Here is a 27,389-nt window from a genome sequence, read left to right on the forward strand (position 1 = left end):
TCGAATCTATATTCGAATTTAAAATAAACCATAAAAAGATGCCCTTATATTGTCTTAATTTTTATACACTTTTATGTAAATGTGAATTGCCTTTTATGAAATGTTTTTTCATCATAATTTATATACTGTATAATAGATATTTATATTTATAAAGTAAGTTCTGTAGAAGATTTAGATATATAAAAAGAATCTTATTTTTAGCGTAGTTTTAAAGACAGCTAACAAATATTGCTAGTCTGTAGCACATGATATCACCAAGCTGTAATATAATCTGTGACAATCTGTGGTTACCCTGCCATTCAGGGAAGCCAATTCATGTTTTGATTGTGTATGTACTTCGTAGTTTTATTTATTTCATTTACTGAAATTATAAAAATAAATAAATATACATAAATTGTTTAATATATATACTAGTGAAAATTTATCTACAAAAATGACCTGGGGTTTTGTTACTTGTGGTCCAAACGAAGCTTTAGTGGTATCTGGTAAGCTGACTTTAAATACTAATTACTACATAAGTTTGTATCAGAAAACAACATAAATAATAGCAATTTTTAATTGAAATGTGTTTTGCGAATAATTTTGAAGCAATTTCAGCACCCTTTTTTATTGTAATAGTTGTTCTTCATTCCCAATGACCACTTTTCCTAATAAGAATTACTTGCGGTGTAAAAATATTATAAATAAATCATAAGAATGATATCATGAATAAGAGAATATTACAAATCAGTTTTTACTGTATGTGTACCATATTTCAGGATAAAGGTTTTAAAATTATGATAATTTTTCTGTATAAAACATTGCTTATGTTAGTAATATGCTGAGCTAATATATAGATAAAAGGTATTTTTGTACTTTGTGCTATAATAATGTATATGTTTAATTTGAATAAAAATATTTTAATATTTTGAGCTTAGCCCAATTTCAAACTATTACAGAAGATATTTACTGCCTATATGACATTTTGCAATGAGAATCTTTATTAAAAATAATATTTCAGTTATAAAATCAAGAAAGTGCTCTTATTTTCTCTTGTGTTTATAGCATTATTATGTATACAATTTACAGTTGTTGATAAAATAACCAATGTATTTTCCTCAATATTCAAGCCTCAGTCCAGCCTTATGAAAAGTTTATACATATACTCTTCGAGATCATATTCTTGTATAAATTTTAATATTGACTGCCCCCACACTTCAATGTTTCTGTAAAAGAGAGCACATCTAACACATTCTTTATTTAAATTACTTAAACTGGTAATGGTAAAGCAAGGAGAATACTGTATAAAATAAAAGTGTAATCTAAAATTTAATATTTTTCTAAGATATCTTGGAAAGTATCTATTTTACTTTATTAATTTATGAGCTGTGAATATATATACATACATTGCAAATTAATATATTATCCTGGCTGCGAGTGTTTCTATACTTTATTATTAACTAACAAGCATAGCATGATAGAATGTCTCATATATGTATAAATGTTGTAATTGACATTTTCAATCAGTATTATCGATATAAAATAAAATTTATAATTTTATATACAATTTTGTGTTTTGTAATCAGGATGTTGCTACTCAAAGCCTCTTTTGGTACCGGGCGGTCGAGCATTTGTGTGGCCCGCCCTACAGCGTGTCCAGCGGATATCACTGAACACTATGACACTCCAGGTTGAGTCACCCACTGTGTACACAAGCCAGGGTGTACCAATATCTGTCACAGGAATAGCACAGGTACAAATGACTCAGGCATTACATCATCTCGTTCCATTAAATGTTAAATTGGTCCTATCAAGCTACTTTAATGGGACTATGAACTACAAGAATAATTAAGCAAATTGGATTAATGATTAAAAATGAACAAATGTTTAAATAATGATATTCGTTTTAGGTTAAGATTCAAGGTCAAAATGCTGAAATGTTACTCTCAGCCTGTGAACAATTTCTTGGGAAATCAGAACAAGAAATTCAACATATAGCTCTTGTTACTCTTGAAGGCCATCAGAGGGCTATTATGGGGTCTATGACTGTTGAAGAAATATACAAGGACAGGAAAGTGTTTTCAAAAAAGGTACAAATACCATATATTAATTTTCAGATTTAAATATTATTCTTATGATAAATCCATTTTATGTACCATGCTATGACAAAAGTAAGGTTGGATGGGATTATGTCTAATTTCTTTCAGGTCTTTGAAGTGGCCTCTAGTGATCTAATAAATATGGGAATTACGGTTGTTTCATACACACTGAAAGACATCAGAGATGAGGAGGTATGTTAATTTATAAGATATCATGATTACCTTGTAATTACTTTTGTCATTTTGATAATAGTTACATATAGATAGTCATTTTTTGTGTATATACTTTGTGACTTTTAAATATAAATATCTATAAATAAGGTATGTATAAAATTTATTATTAAAAACGTTGCACTTTCAATCATTGTAATGTTTTGAAGAATAATATTGGTAATATCACAATGTATTAAAGCTCACCCATATTGTTTTGCAACAGTAATTTTATTCTAAATTCTTAACACATTTAACATTTCGTCGTACATACATAATGTCTCATCTAAATAGGATGCATGTATTTAATGAATCTATTGTTTCCTACTTGAACAGGGAGCTAAGGTATGTGAACAGAATTAATGCACTTCATTAGCTTGTGTTATATGAATAAATCAACCAATTTAAACACAGAATAATAACATTCTCTGCTGAACTCGGTGTATATAATAATCAATATTTTGTATGACATACAAATTGGTTATTATATAATGATGTTTTTTGTGTAAGGGCTTTCATTATTTAGTGTTTAGGAAAGGTGAGTAAATATTGATGTATGGTAATCGATGCCTATCTTGGTTTATATGTACGTATATACTGCTGTGCAATATATTTATCGTTTGTATGTTCGTACAAGCTATCGGAATTGTAGGCAATTGACTGTTTCCGCAATGTTTGTGAGTCACGCGTTTTCCCTGAAAAGTTAATAAGCTTATTCATAAATCCGATAAATACAATATACTATAAAGATTTATAAAAATATATATGTAAATAAATAAAAGAATATTCGTCTATCTGTTTTTATTAATTTATAAAGAGACCTTCCAATATGTATATTTTCATTTGACCTTTAGCTCCAAGGCTCACTGAAAGCCGATAGGCAATCATGGCCCCGCCTATGTTTACGAGGTAATAACGCTCAGGGACCGCCTCACCTTGACACAGCGTGTTAATTAGGCTTTTGTCCACTTGTTTATATGTTTGTACACTAACATTGCACTGTGTTCATATTTGGAAGTTTTCAATATTAATTGATTATATTAAAATTAATCTGTAGCTTTTTCATGTGCATATTTTCCAAGTGCATTGTATACTTGAGCTGTAATGATGAAGTGTAAAACAAAATGGTTATATAATATGTGTTGAATTACACTAAAGCTAAATTTGTTTGGTCGTAAAATTAATTGTATCTTTATTGTTTTGCCCAGTAAAAGGGATGCCACAGCACATTGATATGTGTTTATGCAACAGTTAGTGACAAAATATTTTTTTTTTCTAAGGGCTACCTAAAAGCGTTGGGTATGGCCCGTACAGCAGAAGTAAAGCGAGATGCACGTATAGGAGAGGCAGAGGCTCAGGCGGAGGCGAAAATCAAAGAAGCTATGGCAGAAGAACAAAGAATGGCGGCGAGATTTCTCAACGATACCGAAATAGCAAAGGCGCAGAGAGATTTTGAACTAAAGAAAGCGGCTTATGACGTTGAAGTACAAACTAAAAAGGTAAATAGCATTTGTCATGTTATTGTCCTTTAAATTATCTATTATTTAATTGGAGTTATGGTTATTAAGCTATCGGATGTTTTGAAATTGGTGATCTTCACTCTTTTGTCCGGTATTTGTTTGCAAGATATATAGTTTTCGCTAAAATCAGTTTGAATGCTGTTTTAGAGTTATCTGGTTACTTAAAAATAGTTTCTACCAAAACCCGTTAATACAAGCAAAATTAATGAAAATTTGACGCGATATACAATCATTTAATTTGGTAATAAAGCTCATTACATATTAGTTTTAATACTGACTATAAGTCTCTGCTTCGTCAGAATTCCGTTGTAACGATATACGAACAACACCGTTAATCTAATACATTTCTCTGCTTCCCTGTATTTGATGTCACTGAACAGTTAGTGTAACAGATTAAATTTTATTAAACGCACCACACGCATATTTAAAATAGATCCTTTAAATGATTTATAAAAAAAATTTCAGGCTGAAGCCGAAATGGCCTACGAGTTGCAAGCCGCTAAGACGAAGCAGCGCATAAAAGAAGAACAAATGCAGATAGCTGTAGTGGAACGTACACAAGAGATCAGTGTTCAGAAGTGGGAGGTCCAGCGACGTGAAAGAGAATTGGAGGCAACCATACGCAGGTTACATTTATATGGATATACTAGTCCTTGTCATTGTCTTTGTCTACCTGGGCTTTGGAATTAGGTTCAGAGAGAAATGCATAATGTGTTAAAATAATAGATATGCTAACCAAATGGAAGCGACATTTACAGTCTAAATCACTTAACACAATACAATTATTAAACCTTTTTCCCGTTAGAAGTACAATTCATTTCGGGGTAATTTATATTTCAGGCATAATTATGTCTAATTGTAAGCTACCTTAGTATAGAATTTCATCCATAATACGTTAAGTAGTTTTTGCGTGAAAGAATAAAAAACATCCTTACGTCCTTACAAACTTTCGCTTTTATAATATTAGTAGTTATTTATTTATAATATTAGTGGTATATATGAAGGGACAACTGGCAAATATAACATTGTGAACACTGTTTATTATACAATTTTCTCCTCACATACACATAAGTCTGTCACATACACTAAGATTATTCTGTGACAATGAGGAAAATATTTTTACTGATATATTAATAATATTATAATAAGTTTCCGTTAGTTTATAAAAGGAAAGAAACGAGATATGATGCGTGTTTTTTAATTGTACACTATCGTATAAAATGTACGAATACTATTCATTCATTCATATTTTATACATTACAATACAGCTACGTTTTGGTATACGGAAAAAATCACGGTATCTGGGAAAAATTTCCATTTAATTTGAAAATCAAGTATCAGAATATAAGTAAGATTGCGTTTTTTGCTTTCGATATTTAATGTGTCTGGCATTAAATTCTGTCAACATAAGACATCTGGCTGTATTCATTTTTAATTGTTTACAATATTTCCTACAACATGCGTAAAAACCAGACCTCAGACAATAAGCAAAGGGAGTACAATTTTTACTTACCTGTAGCACCTGGTACCTGAGAATGGCGGTTAGTATAAGGTAGCAGATATGTATATGTTTACTGTAGTCACTAATACTAACCTATTATATATTCTTCGTCCGTAAGAAAATAAATAAGGTCTAGGAGTCCTGGGATCAATATCTCAGGAATACAGCAATCTGTAATAGTGAAAAAGGGATTTTATTATACTTATAGAAATGACAACTTTTTTTATCAGTGCAATTTCCATTATAGTGTATGCCTTAATTGAAATTTTCTTTCTTACATTGCAGACCAGCAGAAGCCGAGAAATTTAGATTGGAAAAACTGGCAGAAGCTCATCGGTTGAAGACGGTTTTGGAAGCTGAAGCCGAAGCTGAAGCTGTCAAAGTTCGTGGGGAGGTCAGCTAATATTATATATTATTAATAATTATATTGTAATATCTGACGTAGTTTAACAAAGACGTTTACTGTGTAATATACTGACTTGTTTCTTATAATATGAAATTCACCAATCAGTTGTATTTTTTTAATAAGAATTCTAACTTTGTTTCAAAGTTACCTCAGCTAAATTATATAAAACTTATTGTAAAACGTAATCAATTCTTATATTTTAATATTTTTTATTAATAATAATAACTCTTTACTTCTTTAAAGTATATATATTTTCAAATGAATATGAAAAATGTTTAATTTCTAAAATTACTTGATATCAATGTTTCCGATAAAAGATGTGTTATTATCACTGTATTATTTTTCTTTAATACATTCATACAAAACATATTACGGTTACGACTTAGTAAATTCGTTAAAAATCATTGTCTGCGTCTCTACTTTTATTATAAAATATAAATAATAATGTTTTTTAAAGGCTGAAGCGTACGCTATTAAGGCAAAGGCTGCAGCTGATGCTGAGCAAATGGCGAAAAAAGCGGAAGCCTGGAAGGAGTACGGCTCGGCTGCTATGATTGATATGATGCTGGAGACATTACCCAAGGTACGCAAAACACACACACATACACATACAAACACACACACGCAAATCTGTAAATCTAAAATCAATAAAGAGTATTCATAGTACTTACATGGAACTTTCATACAATTGCACCTGTAAGGCGAAAGTGTATGTATATGTTTAGCATCGAGTTATTATTATATATAAGAGAGTTGTTAGTTGATGATATATTGTAACGTGTGATCTATATAATCAATGAAATCGCTTGCAATGAATGAGGCTTCTCAGAGCAGCTGGAGTGACGGCTCACGTAACAAAAAAAAATTAATATTGCGTGGAGTCCCTTCGCGCGGAAGAAGTGAAACTTCGTAATGTTGGAACGTAAACAGGAAGGGGTGGAAAATTATTTTTAAGGAATTTTTAGTTTTTCTTTAAGACCAATAGATGGCTCGCATGCGTTCGAGCGCTACGCGTTCCTTCTATCTCTGTCTCTTTTTATTACCCCCCCCCCCCTCCCTGGAGTGTCAAACTTTTAACGCATCTTATAGTAAATCGCATAAGAAGTTTCAATTGAATTAATGAACACAAATACAATACATGAATAATTTTAATGAAAGTCTATCCATTGATTGTTAAAATTTTAAAATTCCTTGCAGCTATATCTGATAATTGTTTTCATATAAATTTATTCATCGTTATGAAAACTATTTCTTAGTAAGCGATTTACAGAATAAAGTAAGTATGATTAAGGCCGAGTTTTCAGTGTAAAGAACTACAACATTGGTATTATTGGAAGAGTCACTCGTTTCTAAATCTGTCTAAAACCACATTAAATACTATGTACTTTTTATATTCAGATTTTTTTAACTATATAACATAAGTTCTGTAGTTATTTATTTATATAAGGTAATTACAATGTGGTTCGCAACTTTTTGCCGCGCAATCGGTCAACCTTGCCATCAAAAGGCGATTTTGTTGCTTTATCGGTTGTTTTGAAAATACAAACATCGTTGACCTTATATCAGATAATATTTCTCTTTTTCAACATTGTAATTGATCATATTGGTGTTTATTAAATCGTATAATAAAAATGATAACTCATACTATTTACCTTAGACAGAAATATGTAAAAAAATATTACCCACATAGAAAATAAGGAGCTTAATATTTGAAAATATATTCTACTGTGATCGTGTCTAAATTACTACATACATAATAATTTTTAAAACAATACATTAAAAAATGTATATGTTTTTTGCTATCATATATATATTAAGATCTTTATACATTTCAATAATTGTGCAATATGTGATTGCTTAAATATGTTTCATATTTAAAATTAGAACACACCAGAACATACGAGAAACAAAAGTTGATAGCATCACGTTCAGTGTAATGCTATTGTTAAATGATGGTCGACTCAAAGGCGTCGTTAATTTTACCGTAGTATTTTCTTCCCTATAAGAGTATCTTTCCTTCCTGTATATAGATAGTCTATTTCCATATCTATAAAATGTTATTATTATTAGTTTGTTTCTATATAAAACTAATTTTAATCCCCCTTCAGATAACTCTTACTCTTCAATCACTCGTACATTTTGTTATCAGTAGTCGTTAAGATAACGCTGGGATCGAAAACAACGAATCTTTGACCCCGTAATATTAGTGAATACAATTTTGTCTCGTATTTCTATTTCTTTGATGCTTTATTATATGTAATTATGAAAAATCGTAAATAATCGATTCAATAAGAATGATTCCAAATGAATACATCAATACGTGGCATATTCAGAACTATACAAATATATTTATTATATATTTATGTGATGAAATAAATACTTTTGTTACGCTAATAAGATACGCTGTTAAATGTTTTTTTTTCTAAAACCTTGCTTACAATGGTCGCCGACTTTACTTATACTTTAACGTGAATAAATACGTAATGGAATGTCAATTAAAAGATGTAACATATGTATATTTGTTATAGTAGACGGATATAATTATTTTTTTAATATAATTTAATACACGGATTAAGTGTATCTAACATGTTTAATACTGTCTTTCCATAAGTGATAAGAACATATTCGTGATAAACACACAGAGCTTACATATGTTAAACACGATTTAAATTACCTACAAAACGATGAATTCTATCGATATTTTTTTTTATCAATCTATACTTTAAAATAAATTATTTCTTATATATTTTATTTTATATATATATATATATATTTAATGATACGTTTAGTTATAAATTCTTATCAAATTCAATCTTTCTTTACAAGCAAAAAAATATATCATTTCGAATGCAATTTACTTAAGAATTTATGACGGCTGTTTCAAAGAATATGTACGTATATGTTTATCAAAAAATCAATGGTATAGTTATATTATGACTTATTTTATTACTATGAGTGAAACATAACTAGTAGTCAATCTAGAAAATCGTTTTATTGTATTTTATTTACTAGATTCTCGGAATTCGTCTCTCGATCCTACGGGATTCTTTGCATTGAATATTACACAAATAATATACTTAAAATATCGATGCTATAGTTACATAATTACATTAATACATTAACGCGAATATTGAAATACACAAGTAAGCGTTAAATAAACATTATGTTTTAATATTTCTTTTCGTTTTTATGAGCCATGTTGAATGTTATTATCCGTTTAAATTCAAACAACTAATTATTATTAACTAGTTCATGCTGTGTAAATGTAAACACGAGCCGTGACCGAGAATTATAACCCACGATTATGTTTAATTGTTCGTGCACTGTGAATGGTGATGTGTGTTGACATAACATTATGTAACCATGCATCTTAATGTATGACAATTTTTGGTTTTTAATATAAATTATTAAAGCATGAATAAATAATATAAAACTTAGGCCATTAACTTGACGTACCTACAAGTTATACGATAAAAAAACTCGTCATAATTTTGTCGGCGAAATTCAAGATGTCATATCATGAGAACAAACAGATATTATTTTTAACGAGAGTTAATTACATATATAGAGTATTAGAAATTTAAATATTGTTTTTAATATATAAACAGTTATATTGTTATCCAAGAGTTCAATTGTTATAATTGTTGGTAGGTGGCAGCGGAGGTTGCGGCGCCGTTGTCTCAGGCTCGCAAGGTGACTATGGTGTCGTGCGGCGGCGGTGAGGTCGGAGCGGCCAAACTGACCGGGGAGGTGCTCAGCATCGTACAGTGTATACCGGACCTTGTGAAGGGAGTCACCGGCGTCGACATCGCTAAGATCAAGGTAACGCCACACACCAGCCGAAATAACAATACGAACATGACAATACCTTCACCAACCCTACCCTGTGTCACCATAACTATTGACATACGAACAGTATGACATTCATTAATCTAACGTGATTTGTTGCCAATGGAAGCTTGTGGTGAGCGTATCGAATGTATTGTTAGGTGCATATACTAATACAATAACATTTTTATTGTAAATTAATATTGACTCCACAGTTATAACCACATACCATTACTATCAAACGCTTCATATGTTTAGTTGGCTTTATATAATTACGTTGTTCGATTCATGTTTTTGTGTTTCATAATACAACGCATACTTTCAACTGTTTTATTTTGAATGAAATTAATACGGACACATATTTTTTTCATGTTATCTTCTGTGACATACTACATGGTTGCGTATTTTTAATATTGGGAAAAAAAAAATATGAATATAGGTACATATGTATAATGTATATCCATTCACAATGCATCTTTGGTATTTATTGCAACCTTTAATATTATGTGTATATTATATTATGTAAGTATATATACCTATGTATACTCATGTAAAGATTAAGAACTATGAACAATCTCATTCTTCTTTGGTTCTATATTTGATCGATTATATTTAATGCTTATTGAATATTTTCGGTTCTAAGTAATTATATCATAAACGAGGTGTTCTGTTTCAATGTTTAAGAGGAAAAATTTCTCTGGAACGTTTAGATGACGCTCGTCGTTGATAACGTTATCATATGGTGCCGGTCGTGCTCGCACCGACCTTTACAAACACGCAAAATAATATAATATTATAATACATACATATATGTATATTTCTTTTTCATCAAGGGTTATATGTCATACAGGTCAAGTTGGGTTCAATGTTGTAAATCTTGTGTATATAGTACATATAGTCATAAAATATACGTATATATGTATATAATATTACACATGGAATCTTTACCCATCTTAATTATGTATTACCTAATTATCCAAATACTATTAATTTTCAGCCGTTTTTTTTATCGCTTCTGTGTTTTTTTCACTCATCATTTTCATATCTGCAAACTTTATCTTCTATAAATGTAGTATTATGTACAATATTATGTACAACAAAACATTAATTCTCTCCATACATTATGCTGCACTTTTGCTAGTTATACTAAGTACTAACCTTACCACGGACGCTTTATTCACTAATCACACTAACTCACCGTGTACCACGCTAGACGGTGGCGGAAGTCTCGACGATCCCAACGCCCACAGCACGAGGTGATTCGGCGAGGAAATTACGATAGATCAACAGAGGCGAGTATCGTAGTAGAAGTTATTTGGAAACTATGTCTTTGTTATTATACGTTTATGTTCATTTGCATCTCGCTGTGATGTTTCGCAAATAGTTATCATTCTTATATTTTATAACATAATGTTTTTTCTTTTCATAAACATGCACAATTTTTTTTATCTTCATCCTACGCTTATGATATTTATTTTATTCTGTATGTTTAATTTCAGTCTTTTCCGTGTATTCATTGTTATAAAAGTATTTCCTAATCAGCTGAGCAACAACTTTTTACAATTAAAGTTTTTGAATACTTTTCACTGATTTTGAGTCCATGTATATACGTCATGTATGAAACAGATTTTTTAATCTCAATATCTCTCTAAGTGTAACACACGTCTCTCCTCTGCAGGGTCTTCGCGCCGTGTAAAGCCGCAATTTACCTGGTGGTAGTCTCCAGCAGTGTTTTAAGATCTTTGCCAAAATTATTTACAGTAATAAAAACATATATATATTGATGTTTATTTAGTTTCTGTATTAATACTGTTCACATATCTTGCATACAAGACAGTGTTACAGTTATTGTTTGTTTAAACTGCGTGCCATCCCTTATTTATAGTATTTTATATAGCTTTGCGACAAATCGGAGCGTTGATCTAATGTATGAAATTCGACCAATCGCTTAAATATTCTCGAAGTAGTTTACAAACGACTGTTATACTAATAAAATAATACCTATATTTTTTTATTTAGCTACTGTCTTAGGGTATATGAAAAATATTTGGTGTTCATGAGTACAGTTAAAATTATAATTGTAATTTAGATATTATAGCTGTGGGTCATAAGTAAATTGTGTCGAATTCGCATCGTTATCTGCCAGACTAAAACGGACATATGATATGTATTTAAAATAACATTTTAAGACGCGAGGATGGATCATAGAGCTATAATATAATATAATCAAGGCCACATGCGTCGTTTAGTACCGCGCCGTTAAAGTCAATGACGTTTTACAAATGACCCATTGAAGACACCAAACAGCTGTAACGGAGATATAGATCTGTAGTCCACTCCGCAGTGTCATAGATCCAACAAAATTATATTTTGTCGTTAAAATATATTTATTGAAGTAAATAAAAACCAACTTAAGACTTAAGGGATAGCGTAACTTCGTCGTCCGATGAAGTTCATGTCGTCTTATCCTTATAGCGTTTTTCTTTGATTAGTTTTTTCGTATTACACAACAATTGTAAGTAAATATGTTATATTAAAGTCGGTTAAGCCGATATTGATGTCTATTTTTATATCGATGTCTGTCTGTTCATGCCCTCACTATACATATTTCTAGTAAATAATTATTTTGACGGTACATTAAAACGTGTTAATAGGCTTTCTTGTGATCTGTTGATGTGAAGTGAAATTATCTTTAATATAACATGTGCGTTCCTGCTGTCAGTTCTATAAGGTTGGCGAAATCCCCTGATAGATTGTGTTATCAACGCCGCTGACATGTTATCACCGTTCAACGCACAAGTCATAAAGTTGATATAACTTGTAATCAACAGAATAGCATTATTTGTTTCAGCGTCTCGCTGGCTCTGTGCTATATTTATAACAAGCAATATTTAATACCTTCTATTATTATTTGGTAAGGATTAGGTTTTTTCCATTTTACCCGTATTTATAAGAGATATATAAATGTATTAGTATTAAGATAGTTCCAGTTTTTCTTTAGTAATTGTTTATTGAAATTTTGCGGGTGCTGTGTATTAAACGATAAGTTTAGTTTGTCTAGCACAATTATATTAGTTGCTTTTTTGTATAATTTTGCTAAATATGTATATTATTTAGTTAATAATTCTATTAAAATAGGACATACATATGTAAATTCTTTTTAGATCTTTCACTGTCCTCAATGCGTGTACGGTTCGTGACCTGTGATGTTTGAATTTACTCTGCAGTCAGTATTACCAATGTGTTTTAGAACACGATTCCAATGCGAATGAAGCCTTAACATAAAAAAATGTGTTTTAGAAACCAATTTTTTTGACAAAATTAAATTTTAATAATGCAAATTACCTTTATATTAATTTAGATGACATTTATTAAAAAATGTATCACTTGAAATTAATTATATATTTGTAGCGTATATCGTTTTTACAATTTCTAATTCTGGCTCCTTATCTGGTTTAGGACAGTGACTGATAGAAAAAATACCAATTTCTTAGGTTTGAATTTACTTGTGGTTTTGCCAAAGTATAGTAAAAATATAACTTTAAGTACGAGCACTCAGAGTGTTATTGAATCTTTCGTGTGGATCACATTTTTTTGGTATCTGTGTATTTGACGTGGTTTTTATTAATATATATTCATTAAAATTTCAAATTATATTTCTTGTTTTATTTCCTCCCAAAGTAAAGCTTTTACATTACATCGTCGTTTATATCTTAGTTCTATTCCAATCTGTTCATTCGATATATCATTTATTTTATAGAAAAGTGGCGACTGGCGAGTGGGTGTTGTTATCATAAAATAAAAATGAAACACAATATCAAACAATGATTTATTAAAATAATAATCTATTAGAGCTTTAACAAGATCTATTAGGCACTGTAGGTGTTAATAAAAGTTGTTTCACATTACATAACTTATACGAGATTCGATCAGAATTATAAAATATTTTATAATATAAATAACATTATTCGTTTGTAATATAAGGCATCTCGTTAACTGGTTCGACGATTATCTGTTACTTCATAAGTGTTACGACATGTACCTGAAATAAAAAAATAATGATTTTGAAGTTATTTCTTACCATTCATTTGAATAAAATAAATAGGTGATTTTTAATTATATAATCTTATAAACTATTACAGAATTGTATATTTAAGATACTAAAACTATAAAGTTTGCAACAATCAATTTTACGAAATTAATTTCACGATAACAGCAATAAAATACACCTACGAAGCGCAATGAACAAAGCCGACCTGGACCTCAACCATAACCAACTTAAAAGTGCAACAAATTTAAACGCTAATTGGTGATCCACTTATTACTTACAAAACATTGTAATAAAACTAATTCGCCACTTTCACTTAGCATTTGCTAATGCTGGCAAGTTTTATCAACAAGTCGGAGCGTTAAAAATTGGTAAAATCGATTTATCACATACCGATAACCGCCACCGAAAATCTCGTAAAATAATTTTGACTGACCTTTGCCTACTAAAAAGACGATTTTTCACTCCAGATGCGATGGATCAACATGAAACTGCTTGAATATATACAAAAAATATTGATTAATATTCTAATCGATGCCACATAATAATCTAAATATTATGTTAGAGTTTTGTTATAATATATTATTTAGAAATAGCAACTCTAAAAGGAAAGTCAGAGATAAACAAAACTTGTTTAATGAGCAGTTAACAGTCATTAAGATAATAATAATTTAAAATCGTTGTTACTAAAAGTACCGATATAATTATGTTATGTAAATTTATTTCTAAGAATTACTTATTTAACAATATAATACGATCATTGACCAGAGGTGGCGTTTTATATAAAAATAATTATTTTAAATCGTAATTATACATAATACATTTTAAAATTTTAAAAATTCTATGAAAAACGCGTCTTATGTAGTAATAATTATTGTAATAATTAGCTATAAAAGTTGTATAAAAGTTAAATTGTTTATCGTTGTATATAAATCGCTTATTTAATATAAATGTACTATTAACTAAAACAACCTAGTATTATAATGACGTAGCTGTTGAATCTACTGTACACTAAAAATTGCTATCAACACAGAACCGTTACGGAATCGAAACAGTTAGGAAAAATGTAGCGGCAGTTAAGATGCAAAATGTGATTGATCTTTCTACTTGAAATAGAAAACTAATTTAAATAACTTTTGTAATCTTGTTGTTTCTTTTGTAAATAACAATAACATTATCAAAGTTTTATATAAATTTTGATAGCTCTTCAACGATCTAACTAAAGCGTCTATGATTTTAATTTTTTGGGATTTGTTTTTGATTTTAGTAACGACCTCTTAGATGTTACCTCACCTTTTTAACGTTTGGCTGTGTCCCCGATCGTAACTGATCTAATGCCGATCACAGCCTGGTTCACAAAATTATAAAGTATACAAGAAATGTTCTTAAACTCTTTAAATTATATGATGTTTAGGTAACTAGTCGTTTAAAAATTTTGGTTATCTTTATTCCGTTTGGAAGACTCGAATCCGATTATAAGAAGAAATCGCTTAAACTTAAATTCCTCGTTTTCTAAAATATGTTCATGATTGTCTTTTTGTGACCGAGAATTATTAATTTTCATTCGTATATTTCGAACACTTACATAACAACAACGATATTCTATTAATAGACACCGCCACTTAACAACTATATAATTACTAGAGACCAGCTCCGTCTTCACAGTACACACGAACTCAACATTGATAATATAGTCGTTTCAAGGTGAAGTGATTCATAATATGGTATAAACATCCTCAATAATATTATTTTTTATTAATATTACGTAAAAAGACCAATATGCTTTTCCAAAATGTATGAGATAAAAATCTTTGCGATGTAATAAGTATACTATCTGAAACCTGTTCGCAAAACTTCTTAGGATATACCTGCTACCTGCTATTTCGTACAACATTATTTTGATAAATCTCATAAAATTTGGCCAAAGTGCTCCGCTATGTAAAAGCTAAAAATACGGTTTTTACAACTTTCAATTTTTTTACAACTTTCTCGGATTAACATAGAAAATTAATAAAATAGGTGAATTTTACATAAAATTTTCTCACGAATTACTCACGAATTACTCATGATTGAAGCTACATTAATATCCGTTGCGATGTTTAAATTATCTAAGCCCGCAAATGGCAGGAAGCCACGTCCTTTCACACTAAGAGATAAACGAATTATCCTTTTTACGAAAAAGAGATCATCCTTCGTTTAGAACATTGTGTAGTACGACCCTTTCTAAAGAAAAGGCGATGATTATTATTTTATTTTTTAACTTTCTATTTTCGCTACCCTCTTAAACCAATATAAACCTGTAAATATAAAATTTCTTTCATCTATTAATATAACAGTACACTTCAATTGATTCGTTGCTTACGTTGTACTTTAATCTGTTTTTAGCCTCATTCCAGTATTAAGGCAAGCAAATGAAACTATTTATCTATAACGTGAACATATTAATAAGGCTATAAATAAAACAGTTTGTAGACTTTCACTATTCTCTTGAACTATTAGCATTTTATATATGAATGTTGAAATACTTTCATTTTTACCTATAAGCTACTTACTATCTTCAAAATTTATTTTTCTTGAGTTATCAAGGCATTCACAGAAGGGCTTTATATGTATTTTAATGCTATGAAGGACCAAGTTTTGCACGGTTTTTATTTCATAGCAAAGGCAAATATTTAGAATGATTCGTTTTTAGTATCGGTAGTAGTAGATCGTGCTAGTATTTATTTTCCAGTGTATGTTAAAATTTTAATGTTTTTATTTTTGACTTGTACGTATACTTATGTGTATTTAGTTTCCTATTTATCGTTACAACGGTAGCTGCATTACCAATTGCAATGAAAATTACAATTACTTTTTGAATTCTCGCATTACTTTCTTCCCGAAAGAGATATATTTTTTTAAAAAATGGAATAAAAATTCTACACACAAAATACATCAAGCAATACTTGCACTGAATGTGGAACCGATTTAAAGAAGTAGTATTATTTTCAAAATTGAAATACTGACATGCGACTTAAAAAAATATTGGTTGTTGGAAATCTTTTAAATGGAGTCCACAATCAAATCTTACTAGCAGTAATAGTAAAGTAATGTTACCATTACTATTGAAGAACCATTTGAATATAAAGTAAACAAATAAAAATGGCTGTTATACTTTACCCCATGCATGCTTGTATCTACGTTTTCTAACTAAATGTCTAGTTATATAAAATTTTATAACTAAAATAAGCAAAAAGAAAGATAATAAGTACAAGAGGCTTAACATTCCAATGTCCAGGTCGGAGAATGGCCCAGGAGAGGCGGCTGCTGAGGCTATTGATCTTGCATCATGAATGTTGTTAGCACCATATATTTTTTGCAAATATTCAAAAACTGCAGGCAAATTCCAAGCTCCTCGTGAAAGTCTACAGTCTGGACAGTTAGTGACACTTGGATACTGTATTTTTGGATGAGCAGGGTCTTCGGTTACATCTCCTGCCAATCTCAAGTTGACTTCATTGTGAGAAATCCATAACCAGAGAACTGCTTTATCGTTTTCTTTGACATCAAACAACCTATTTCTAGCTGCCATGGCCTGGAAGTGTTGGGAACATTCAGTACAACCAAAGAAATGTTTGACATAACCATGCATAGCTCTTAAAACATGTGGGGCTTCATATCCTGGTTTTCTTGCTGCATTTACAGTTAGAACATGGAACAAAGTCCATAATCCACAAGTATAGCCTCGATATTTACTTTGACTACCCTTGCATCGTATATAATCTGCATTGGTTGAGAAAACTGGTGCATGAGAAGCTTCTAACTTTTTTACTAATTCATATACTTCATTTCCGTTCCATGAACTTTTTGAGCTAAGTTTGTTGTGTAATTCAAGTATATACTCTTCCATATTGGCTCTAAAGGGGAAGGCTGTTATTAAAACATTTAAAAAATCCAATAGGGCCTCAAGTGGTTCACCATCTAGAACTTTATGCCTCGTAATTTCAGTATGCAAACTAGTTTTTAAAGTTTTTTCCAGATCACTATAGAAAACAGCATCTGCAGACATGGAACTTAAATCCTTATTTTTTAAAGCATTCAATTCATCTACATCTTCAAATTCAAGGTGCTTAGGAAATACAAAATTCTGTGACCTTAAATATGTATTAATAGTTTTGAGTATATTAGATTTTGTTGGAGTTCCAGGGTTGAGAATATTGGGAGTTCTTGAAGGTCCAACAACTGCCACCGCAGGAAAAGTTTTAACACCAATACTTTCTGCCAACTTACTGGAATCAGATACTCTTTTGATCAATATATTAGTATAGTCACTGGTATCCAAAACTATTTCTGAGCCAATAGTTGAATTGGGAGATTCAAAAATTAAAAATGTGTATGTAACTCCAGATGGAGTGGGCATTGTTTGAATGTTGGCTGGAGAATCAATATCCAAAGAAGGGGCATGTTTTAATTGTCCAGCTTGCTGTTCATTTTGTATTTTGAATATCATTTGATCTTTTAATTTTGCAGCACTTTCAGCAGATTGAAACTTCTCACCTACATTGGAATTACCCTTCACATAGTTTTCGTGTAAATAACGTAAAGAAGGATAAGCCATGACCTCGAACTGCCGGCATATCTCGTTATTTTCTTCAACAGAACAATCTAGAACTGCAAGCTTAATAACTTCACTCCAAGCCCTTATCTCTTTAGCTAAAGCCTTAAATTTTGGTGCGAATGCTCTACAATGGCCACAGTAACTATTATAAAACTGTACTATAAAAGCATTTTTTTGGCCATAAATTTTTTTATCAAAATTTTTATTCGTTAATATCACGACATGGTCGGACTTACTGTATAATCCTTGTTCATCAACATCATCACTGACTATAACGGCACTGTTTACTAGATTGTAGGAAATACATAAACTTATCACAATATATTGCCAACGGATCATTATTGTAAATGTATCCTACTTTAATCATATATTGTATGGCCTTAAGTGAGCAATTTTAATTACTTGATTTGATCCGCGTAAAGTCGTCAGGAAAAATACGTCATAAGTCATAACGATGTTGAATTACGGTATAAAAGTATTCTTCGCGGTGAGTGCGTAGGTACTCGCCTGATAAACTCATTACTTAGTAAAACTATTTAAACTTTTAAAGAAATGTCAAAGTCAGTAATAGACTAACGAATTTACATGACATTTGCATATTTTGCCAACATTTAAAGTACCGTTCAGAAACCATACTTTACAGTACTTTACAGTTTTACCATAATTGGTAACAATATCATAAAAAAAATTACAAATCAATAAAAAAGTAATAAAATGTATCTTCAACATATATTTTTTATTATTTGGTTATCAATCATTAAAAAAAATAATTTCACGATTAGAAAAACATTAATTTTTATTTTTTTTGTGTAACTTTATATTCGAAATACATACAATTTATGTTATGCAAGCATTATTTAAACTTTTGTTGCAAAACCATGACAAAAAAATAAACTAAACTCCTAAATCTACATTTATTTATCAATCAAAGTATTATTTTTAGTTATTAAAAATATATATTTTTTAATTTTCTCTACATAAAACGTTAATTAAATTTAAAACAGCAATCGTTTCTAGAATTAGATTTTCTATCGTTTGACATCCCTAACAGCACTTCTTTATGTTATATCTTTAACAATATTTCTAAATTTTATTAAACCAATATTAGTATCAAAGTTACTACAATTAATTGGACTAAGAAGTAGTAATTCTTTGTAATCATAAAACGCCGTTTCATATATTTACTTCAAACCGTAAAAATGTAAGATAATTGTATATATTTTGGACGGATGTACCTTTGACTTATTTTGTCACAACGGAAGAGTTTGTTTCAGTACCTCTTCCTTATAGACTGAAAAGACATCAATGAACTTTTTTCTCCTTTGAATAGTACGTATCTATGGAAAACACTCTTGGAACATCTTGGACAACACTCTTCGAACATCTTGGAAAACACTCTTGTAACATCTTGGAAAACACTCTTGAGACACTAATATACTTTTATTAAATTATAAAGAATTTTGAAGAAATATATTCCGCCTACCACGATTTTAAAATAAATCTATTTGTATACAAAGTCTTTTTTAATCTACAGATTAAGTAAGTCCTAGGTTGGCCCATACTATTGATCGCTTTGAGGCATCCACAGAGTAGATTAGGTATATTATATCTACCAAATAATGAATACTCCCCGGTCTGCGTTGACGTAGACTGTAGGTAGTTGTTTGTCTATTGCTGTTTGCTGCACTCAGCAATCCGAGAACTACGTCCTTATGTGGATATTTTTAGTCTAATTGCAATTTATTCTTTAATTGATTAAAATTAATAAAAGTGTATTGTTTAGTTTCGTATATTCTTTTACAAAGTTAATTTTTCAGGTAAGTAAATATTATAATAATAACTTATGAATACATTATTATTTTGTATTTAGCATAAAACGAATAGATCTTTCTATGAATCTTAATATTCAGATGCATTTATTTTTATGATTGTTTGAGTGAGGCAAAATGAACTACAACCTTAACCTAGTAAAATTTTTGTTTCAAGTTAAGCATATTGTAAGTAGATGTCTAATCATAACAAAAATTTCAAATAATAAATATTAGTATATAGCTTGCACAATTTAATATGAGTATCAGAACATAATTATTTGACAAGAAGAAACTTATATATATCAATTGGATGCATCAAAGGGTAAATCAATAATATGTGCCATGCTCACTAGAAAGCAGGGCACAGATAAAAATATAGTTGAATCTAGGTTCCTAAGGACAAAGCTTCTAGAATATACTTGATGTCAGAACACTCTTCTTTTTAAAATATCCTTTCCAATTTACATGTAGTTGCTAAAAAAAATTTTCATTTAAGCAAAGTGGTACAGAGCCTTAATTCTCATTTTATGCATTGCTTTTCAAGAAGATTAATTGTGAATTTAATCCTTTATTTTTCTAATTATGACTTGGTTTTGTTATAATTAATGGGTTAATTATAAATAGTTTCTTGCAATGATGATGTATATCAAAATGCTAAATACCTATAATAGAAATTTACTTTTAGTCATGTCCCTGCGCAATGTACGTAAGCTTTATGGTGCAACAGCTCTCCCTCCTCCAAATGAAAGTTCTGATGAAGAGTATGAACCCCTTTATGCAAAAAATTCTGCACGTAGTGCTTATGCAGGGGTAAGTTAAATATTTATTAATTTACAAAAGTTGCTCTAGCGAATGAATAACAATATTCTATTCAATATTTTTAAGTTCAAGTATAATTAGAATTTTCAAATCATGCATTGTGTCGCTTGGCGAATATTTTATTATTTGAAATATTTTTAAAGGTATTTGCGAATTAGTTTAAAGTCATTTAGAATTAGATGTATTGGCTAAATATGCCTCTTTTTTGTAGTTGTTGTTGAGTTCAAGTTCTGAAGATCATGAATCACCACTGGTTAGTGGAAATAACTCTGGAGCTGAAGATATGAAAAAGAAAAAAAAGAAAAAGAAGAAGAGGCAAGATAAAATAAAACGATCACCACAGAATTCTTTTAATGGTGGCAAGGTAAGCATTAAGACATAGGTCTTATAATATAAAGGTTTTAAATACTTTTCAAACATACATTTTTTTAGTTGGATGAGATTGATAAATCCTTAATGGAAGTCAATGCACTGCTTGGTGAACCTGAGCTGGAGGCTTCATCGGAGTCAAAATTTAAGCCAGACTTACTACATATTCTTTTCTCGGTCAAATATAAACATCTTAATGTCTCCAATGAACTATTGAAAATGTTTGGGCCCGAGACACCTGAGGAGACACCACGACGCGTGTAAATGAACTTATATTTAATTAATAAGTTTAAATAACTTTGTATCATTCACCACTTATGACATTAAATTTAACTTGTAGTGTTCATGGCCGACAACCTAATTTGAAACGTATCCAGAAGTATTCTATAATTCCTCAGGAATTTAATTTCAAGAAATTGGGTCAGTTTTGTTGTTTTATTATACTTAGTATATTAGTAATGGATATTTCTTTTGTTTATTAACATGTTGTCTTCAGGTTTGTCAATGTCTGTTGACCGCCGTGATCATGGCATTAGCTATTTCGTTTATGATCACAGCAGGGAATACCAACGTGTTCACAAAGAATTCATGGTGATGCTTACACAGAGGTACTGAAATGTGTTTATTAAGTAATAGAAATACCTAATGAAATGAAGATATATAGTTAATGTTTATGAATTACTAACAGGGCTACCCACCTCATGACACCATTTGAGACATCTTTGAAAAACATGCATGTTGAAGGATTGCTGGAGGTAGGATTAAATAAATAAATATATATATATATATATATATATATATATATATATATATATGTCGTATTATGTACTACATTTTGCCTCGACTCCGTCCGTGTGAACATCAGAGTTGCTCTCGGAGAGAAATATATATTGTGTTAAAACAATATGTGTAGTAAACCGCGTTGCAGCCTTTTTATCTTAAATAACCTAAAAGGTGACAGAAGCGCACAACTCGTCTGCCCGTGATCATGGTTGCTGAAAAGTTACCGAATCGTCGGGAGTATGTAGTTTTTAACAAAAAATAAAGCTCGCGTAGTATATCCGAATGATATTAATTTCATTTAAATATTTTAATAGAATAGATATAACTACTCAATTTCAGGCTTCCGATGTGATGTTCCGCTTAGAAGATTACTCTGCTGGTAATAAAATCGTGGAACAAGTAATAGCATACATGCAGTTTGTTGCACATCCATCATTCAATGTCACCGATGTAAGTATTACTTATTATTATTAAATTATTGCCATATTTTAGTCTCGTTAAAATTCAACAACTGTTTAACGTATTTGTGTGTCCGTTAAAAATTACAATGTTAGCATTAAAAAGGAGAAGACATATTTTATGAAAAGTTTGTTGGTGCAGAGTAACAAAAAAAATATTCTGTTACAGATGCGAGTACGTCTCGAATACAAATATTTGGAAAACAGACCGTTCCACATTGCTTTGCTAAAGTACTTACATCTTCTTACAAATAAGGCTTGCCATCGCACAGCTCTTGAAATAGCAAAGCTGATGCTAAACTTGGACCCTTCCGATCCTTTGGCGGTCATCTTCATTATTGACACTGTTGCTCTCAGGGCTAGGGAACACCAATGGCTTATAGATGCCATAGATTATCTGAACAAGGAAAGGGAGGCTGGATTCATGTTTAATATTCAGTTCTCATACGCCCTTGCGTATTTCCATGTCCTTACCAAGAACAAGCGTAAGTTGTACTATGAAGATTCAAAACAAATTTAGGATAGTTGGGTTATGCGGATGAGTCTTTTTATCCTCTTTGCAGAAAGTATCAAGAAAGCCGATGAGCTACTACAAAAGGCCATGGCAGGGTTCCCGTGGGCCTTAATGCAAATACTGCACAGTGCCAACTACACTCCCGATGAACGTCTACGAGCTCATCCGCTCTTTAACAGCTACGCTTTTTCCACGTAATTACTTTTTTTTATGAGACTGTGTGCTGTCAGTAAGATTATATGGATCGCTTTGGTCAATTAATTGTATTTGAAACTATTTTCATATTACCAACGAAATGCATGTATTATTTCTATTATAGGACATGTAAGAACCTCAAAGACCTTATACTTCTTTATGCCACCTTCACCGGAGCTCGCTGGCGTGAACCGCCAGTTATGGAGTGGCTAATACGGAACGCCAACGAATTGGCTGATAGATATGACGTTGACTCATCCATCAAGGTAAGACCTCTATGACCCGATGTAAAGCAAGATATCCTGATGTTAATTATGTTTAAGGCCTTTAAATCTTTGTCACTCTAAAATAAGTCCGTGATATCCCATTTCATCCGTCCGTTTAATCATAAAAGTGTAAGATAAATACTTGTACGTCACGAGTTTCTAATCATTGGATAATCTTTATGTTACATACTACATATGATTGTCTGATAAATAATGAATTATTAACAGGAGCAAACCCAGGGTCTGCAACAGGTGCGTCAAGTTCTATTCCGCGGCTGGCCGGAGCAAGTTTATCGTCACCTCAGTGTCATCAAGACACTCTCCAACCTTCTGGTTGATGGGGTTGGTTGAGAAATCATATTAAAATTACTATTATTAATCTACTTCTTACTTATATTAGAAGACCTTAAATGTATAAGTTTTGTTCCTTGATACGTTGTCATAAAGCTTATTTAATATTTCAAGATATTTTTTTAGAAGGCAATAATCCTATCAATGTTAAATTGAGACTGAAAACTAGTCTTTATGAAAAAACACTTTCTTGTAGGTCGATATCTTAAATGTCTATTTAGTTGTTTCAATATTTATACAACTCTACGATTGTAATCCTAGAATTCATGATAAAGGGCGTCGTCTTTGCAAATAATTTTCTATATACGAATATCAAAAATATCCCAATATAATTGAAAATTTTGGTCATAACACAATTGAGAACAAAATAAATAAAACAATAAAGTCCGATCGATCAGAGTTTGTGTTTCTTAAAGTCTTTTGCGTTTCTCAATGTCCCCTAAACGGGCTTACAGTTTATTATTGCATTATTACACGAAACATAATAATGATGCCAGCTTACAATGAAAATATAAATGATTCGATTAAAATTATTAATTGGTATATAACAAAATAAAGGTGTTATTGTATATAAGATAGCTTCACGTAGTACGTATGCTCGTAGGCGGTGCCACGTGTAGCGGCTACACGCTGCTACGACCCTGTCCCGCCTCGCGACGGCGTCAACCGTTACGGCTACACTCTCATACCGCACACACACATCAACCTCGGTAACGCTATACTCACCGACTTCTTCACATCCCTGTTACCGAACTACGACATACCGCCCGAGGATGAGTACGTATATAGTATAGTTATTATAACATCATAACTGTTGAAAAACTGTATAAGCTATAAATGTTTTGTTTTTTGCTTTTCAATGTATCCATAGTTAATTTGATTATGTTCAATATTTACCTAGTAGATTTTTTTATAATATGGTTTTAGTGAAAAGTGATGACATACGAACATTTCTGTCATTTCACTTTATATGTTTGTTTAATTAGTCCTTATTTTATGTACATAGTATTCATATATGTATATGTATATATATATATATGTATTAATTTCTTTTATTTTTAATTTTCTCAAATTACAGATTCTGACATATTCGGCGTTCTTTGGGATTTATTTCTAAAGTTACCTGACTTTAACGAATCAGGTAATTTTGGAAATATAAAGTAAGGTAAGAATTTTTAAATGACAGAAAAGATCGTCTGATAAAGTATTTTTTTTCATCAACTAGTTAACAATAACAGAAACCTTATGGCCATCCCCATTTGGTTATACAATGACATAGTCCTTTCGCAGAGATTTACATTATATAGTTATTCCTCATATTTTTTATTATTATCCTTCTATCCTTATTTTTTAAAAACTAATTTAATAATTGTATTCCGATTTTGTTCTTAAAGTATGTTTAGACACTGTTAACTATGTGAATCATATTAGTTTAATAGTTATTACAATTTGTGAGTAAAATGACGGAAATGTATGAAGTCATTACGTCTTTAGTGCATTACTTAGTTCATGTAAATAATTATTAGTATAAAAAATGCATTTTGTGAGTTATTGTGGTCCATAAATTTAATTTAATCATATGTAAATAATAAATGTAAAGAAAAAATCTTTTGGGACAGTCTAAATACTTAGATAATATTTTTCAGACATCTGAACCACCGTTTCCGGCCATCCATACTAGATTACCGTCTACCGCAAGAGAACAGAGCAGCTGACTCCGACGATGGCGACGACGAGGGCGTCGGCCAGACGGATTCAGACGACGACTTTGATTTGGACGACGACGACAATAACGATAACCCAGAGATCGTGAATGCTGTGCGCGTCTTCGTAGACTCTGCCAACATCGACTCCGACGACACTGACGAATCCGACGACATTGATGACTCCGACGATATCGATGACTCCGACGACATCGACGACGACGGACGTGACACATCCGATTAAATTAACGTCGATAAATACGTGTCGAAATATATAATCTATTTAACAGTAGTTTCAAAGATTAATATTTATTGGAATTTGATGTCGTAGATCGTGTTTCACGTTACGCTTCATATGTTCTTTTGAGGTCTATGAAAATAAAAAGGACGCAAGGGCATTTCTCTCACTGAGTTAATAGGATCGGTGCGAGATGGGAAACATCTGCTGTCAACGTATGTCCTTTCGATAGATTTTGTCGCTGAGATTGCGCTGGAGTTTACTGACAGATGGGCCTAAGTTGTTAGGCGATTCTATCTTCCAAAGTCTTCAGTAATATTTCTGTTTTCTATTTGATATTCTAATTATTGGTTGCTATTGATATCTTAAAAGTTCAAGTATTTTACTCATCACTGATGTAGCATCATAATCGCCTGAAACGTATACTGTTTTCGTAGGATTAAGTTAGTGAATGGATTGCTATTGAAGAGAATTAAATAAATGTTGAACTTTTTTTATTTCTCCTCAATGTATTGGGATTGAGTATTAAATACACAGTGACTGTTTGACAGTGGGAAAAGAGGTTAGCTATAGTCACTTGATGTACTATTGGATGTCCTAGAACTATGTCTTTTATCTTAATTAAATATATATATGTTGATATTACCTATTTTGTTTATTTTATTTGTGATATTTTTTTTCAATGATTTATTTTTTGCAATCATCTAAGTTAATAATTTAATATCTTGCTGTAATTTTAATGAAATTTTGTGTTGGTTCACCTGTAATTTAGACTGGTTTAACTCGATGATTAATAAACATAACTTATAATAAAGAAAAACTATTCAGTTTATTTCTTTTGTCCTGTGTTAATATAAAGAATAGTAAGATCTTTGAGCAATGACGAAATATCTTAAAACTGCTTAATTATTGAAAAAAACATATGAACGTTTACCAACCAATCAGAGAGTCCCGTTTCATTTGATAATAAACGGACTATCTACGAAATTTTAAACGAAAAAAAAGGAAGCAGTGCCTCTCGAATACCACACATGCGTAAGTTTTACACACACAAATGCAAACATTTTCTGCATACAACATGGGATGTGTAGATCCTCCTTGAGATCATTTGTATGGAAAATAAGCACAGAGTAGTTGTGCCAACCGCCGCTCTGGCTGCATAGCGGCGCTAGCATTTAGCAGCGGCAGATACAAAATGTTTCGTTTCATATACTTTATAGATGGCACTTTTAACAAATCGTGAATCAAATATCATTTAAAATGTCTGTAAACATTTGTATTTCGTAATGTATGACTAAAAGTATGTAAATAAGAATTAAACAATATAGGTTTAAATGAATACTCGCGAAAATCTTAGATCTCAATATAGGTTTAATTGTGATATGGGTAGGGTATGCAGTGCTTATTTGCATCTATGGTGTGCACACCACATATTACGATAGTGCTTTTAATGCTGTCCACGACGATTTCGTCCTTGCAATGCTCTGGTCTCACCAACAACTCCTCATTACTTTCGGCAGGGAAACCAAGTGTTTTCCATTATAAGACGTCTAGATAGTTTTTGACGTAGATTATATTGTTCGTAAACAGTTTTTAATATGGCATATAAAATTATTTACTTATAATTAAATTTAACATGATTGGTATCGCTTTATTCGGAGACTACATTAAAAATGAAATTAAGACGATCTAAC

The 27,389-nt window shown here is 30.9% G+C and overlaps 3 protein-coding genes across 6 annotated transcripts; 2 read left to right on the forward strand and 1 right to left on the reverse strand.

Annotated features, from left to right (window-relative positions):
• The first annotated feature begins 280 nt into the window (after positions 1–280).
• On the forward strand, positions 281–13,199 carry LOC116778118 (flotillin-1). Of its 2 annotated transcripts, XM_032672002.2 has the most exons (11): positions 281–485; positions 1,566–1,732; positions 1,890–2,069; positions 2,187–2,270; positions 3,569–3,787; positions 4,274–4,434; positions 5,595–5,703; positions 6,173–6,298; positions 9,367–9,537; positions 10,757–10,835; positions 11,222–13,199. In XM_032672002.2, the coding sequence occupies exons 1-10, from the start codon at positions 434–436 to the stop codon at positions 10,823–10,825; spliced, it is 1,338 nt and encodes a 445-aa protein (XP_032527893.1). In that variant the 5' UTR covers positions 281–433; the 3' UTR covers positions 10,826–10,835; positions 11,222–13,199. The 2 variants fall into 2 exon arrangements, with proteins under 2 accessions (XP_032527893.1, XP_032527894.1); XM_032672003.2 differs by lacking the exon at positions 10,757–10,835 and having other exon boundaries at positions 282–485.
• A 159-nt stretch (positions 13,200–13,358) lies between these two features.
• On the reverse strand, positions 13,359–18,735 carry LOC116778117 (sulfhydryl oxidase 1-like). 2 transcript variants are annotated; one of them, XM_032671998.2, is made up of 3 exons: positions 16,843–18,735; positions 14,028–14,082; positions 13,359–13,585 (listed from the first exon to the last, which is right to left on the reverse strand). In XM_032671998.2, the coding sequence occupies exons 1-2, from the start codon at positions 18,525–18,527 to the stop codon at positions 14,037–14,039; spliced, it is 1,731 nt and encodes a 576-aa protein (XP_032527889.1). In that variant the 5' UTR covers positions 18,528–18,735; the 3' UTR covers positions 13,359–13,585; positions 14,028–14,036. The 2 variants fall into 2 exon arrangements, with proteins under 2 accessions (XP_032527889.1, XP_032527890.1); XM_032671999.2 differs by lacking the exon at positions 14,028–14,082 and having other exon boundaries at positions 16,843–18,734.
• Positions 18,736–19,836: 1,101 nt separating this feature from the next.
• LOC116777325 (ribosome quality control complex subunit TCF25) lies at positions 19,837–26,340 on the forward strand. Of its 2 annotated transcripts, XR_009753389.1 has the most exons (15): positions 19,841–20,005; positions 20,685–20,809; positions 21,030–21,182; positions 21,251–21,447; positions 21,528–21,607; positions 21,684–21,795; positions 21,876–21,942; positions 22,310–22,420; positions 22,598–22,913; positions 22,992–23,136; positions 23,262–23,403; positions 23,632–23,745; positions 24,359–24,531; positions 24,833–24,919; positions 25,401–25,539. XR_009753389.1 is itself a non-coding variant. In XM_032670807.2 (14 exons), the coding sequence occupies exons 2-14, from the start codon at positions 20,687–20,689 to the stop codon at positions 25,699–25,701; spliced, it is 2,034 nt and encodes a 677-aa protein (XP_032526698.2). In that variant the 5' UTR covers positions 19,837–20,005; positions 20,685–20,686; the 3' UTR covers positions 25,702–26,340. The 2 variants fall into 2 exon arrangements, 1 of the variants encoding a protein (XP_032526698.2); XM_032670807.2 differs by lacking the exon at positions 24,833–24,919 and having other exon boundaries at positions 19,837–20,005; positions 25,401–26,340.
• The last annotated feature ends 1,049 nt before the right edge of the window (positions 26,341–27,389 follow it).

Source organism: Danaus plexippus, chromosome Z (assembly GCF_018135715.1).
Source record: "Danaus plexippus chromosome Z, MEX_DaPlex, whole genome shotgun sequence".
Lineage (NCBI taxonomy): Eukaryota > Metazoa > Arthropoda > Insecta > Lepidoptera > Nymphalidae > Danaus > Danaus plexippus.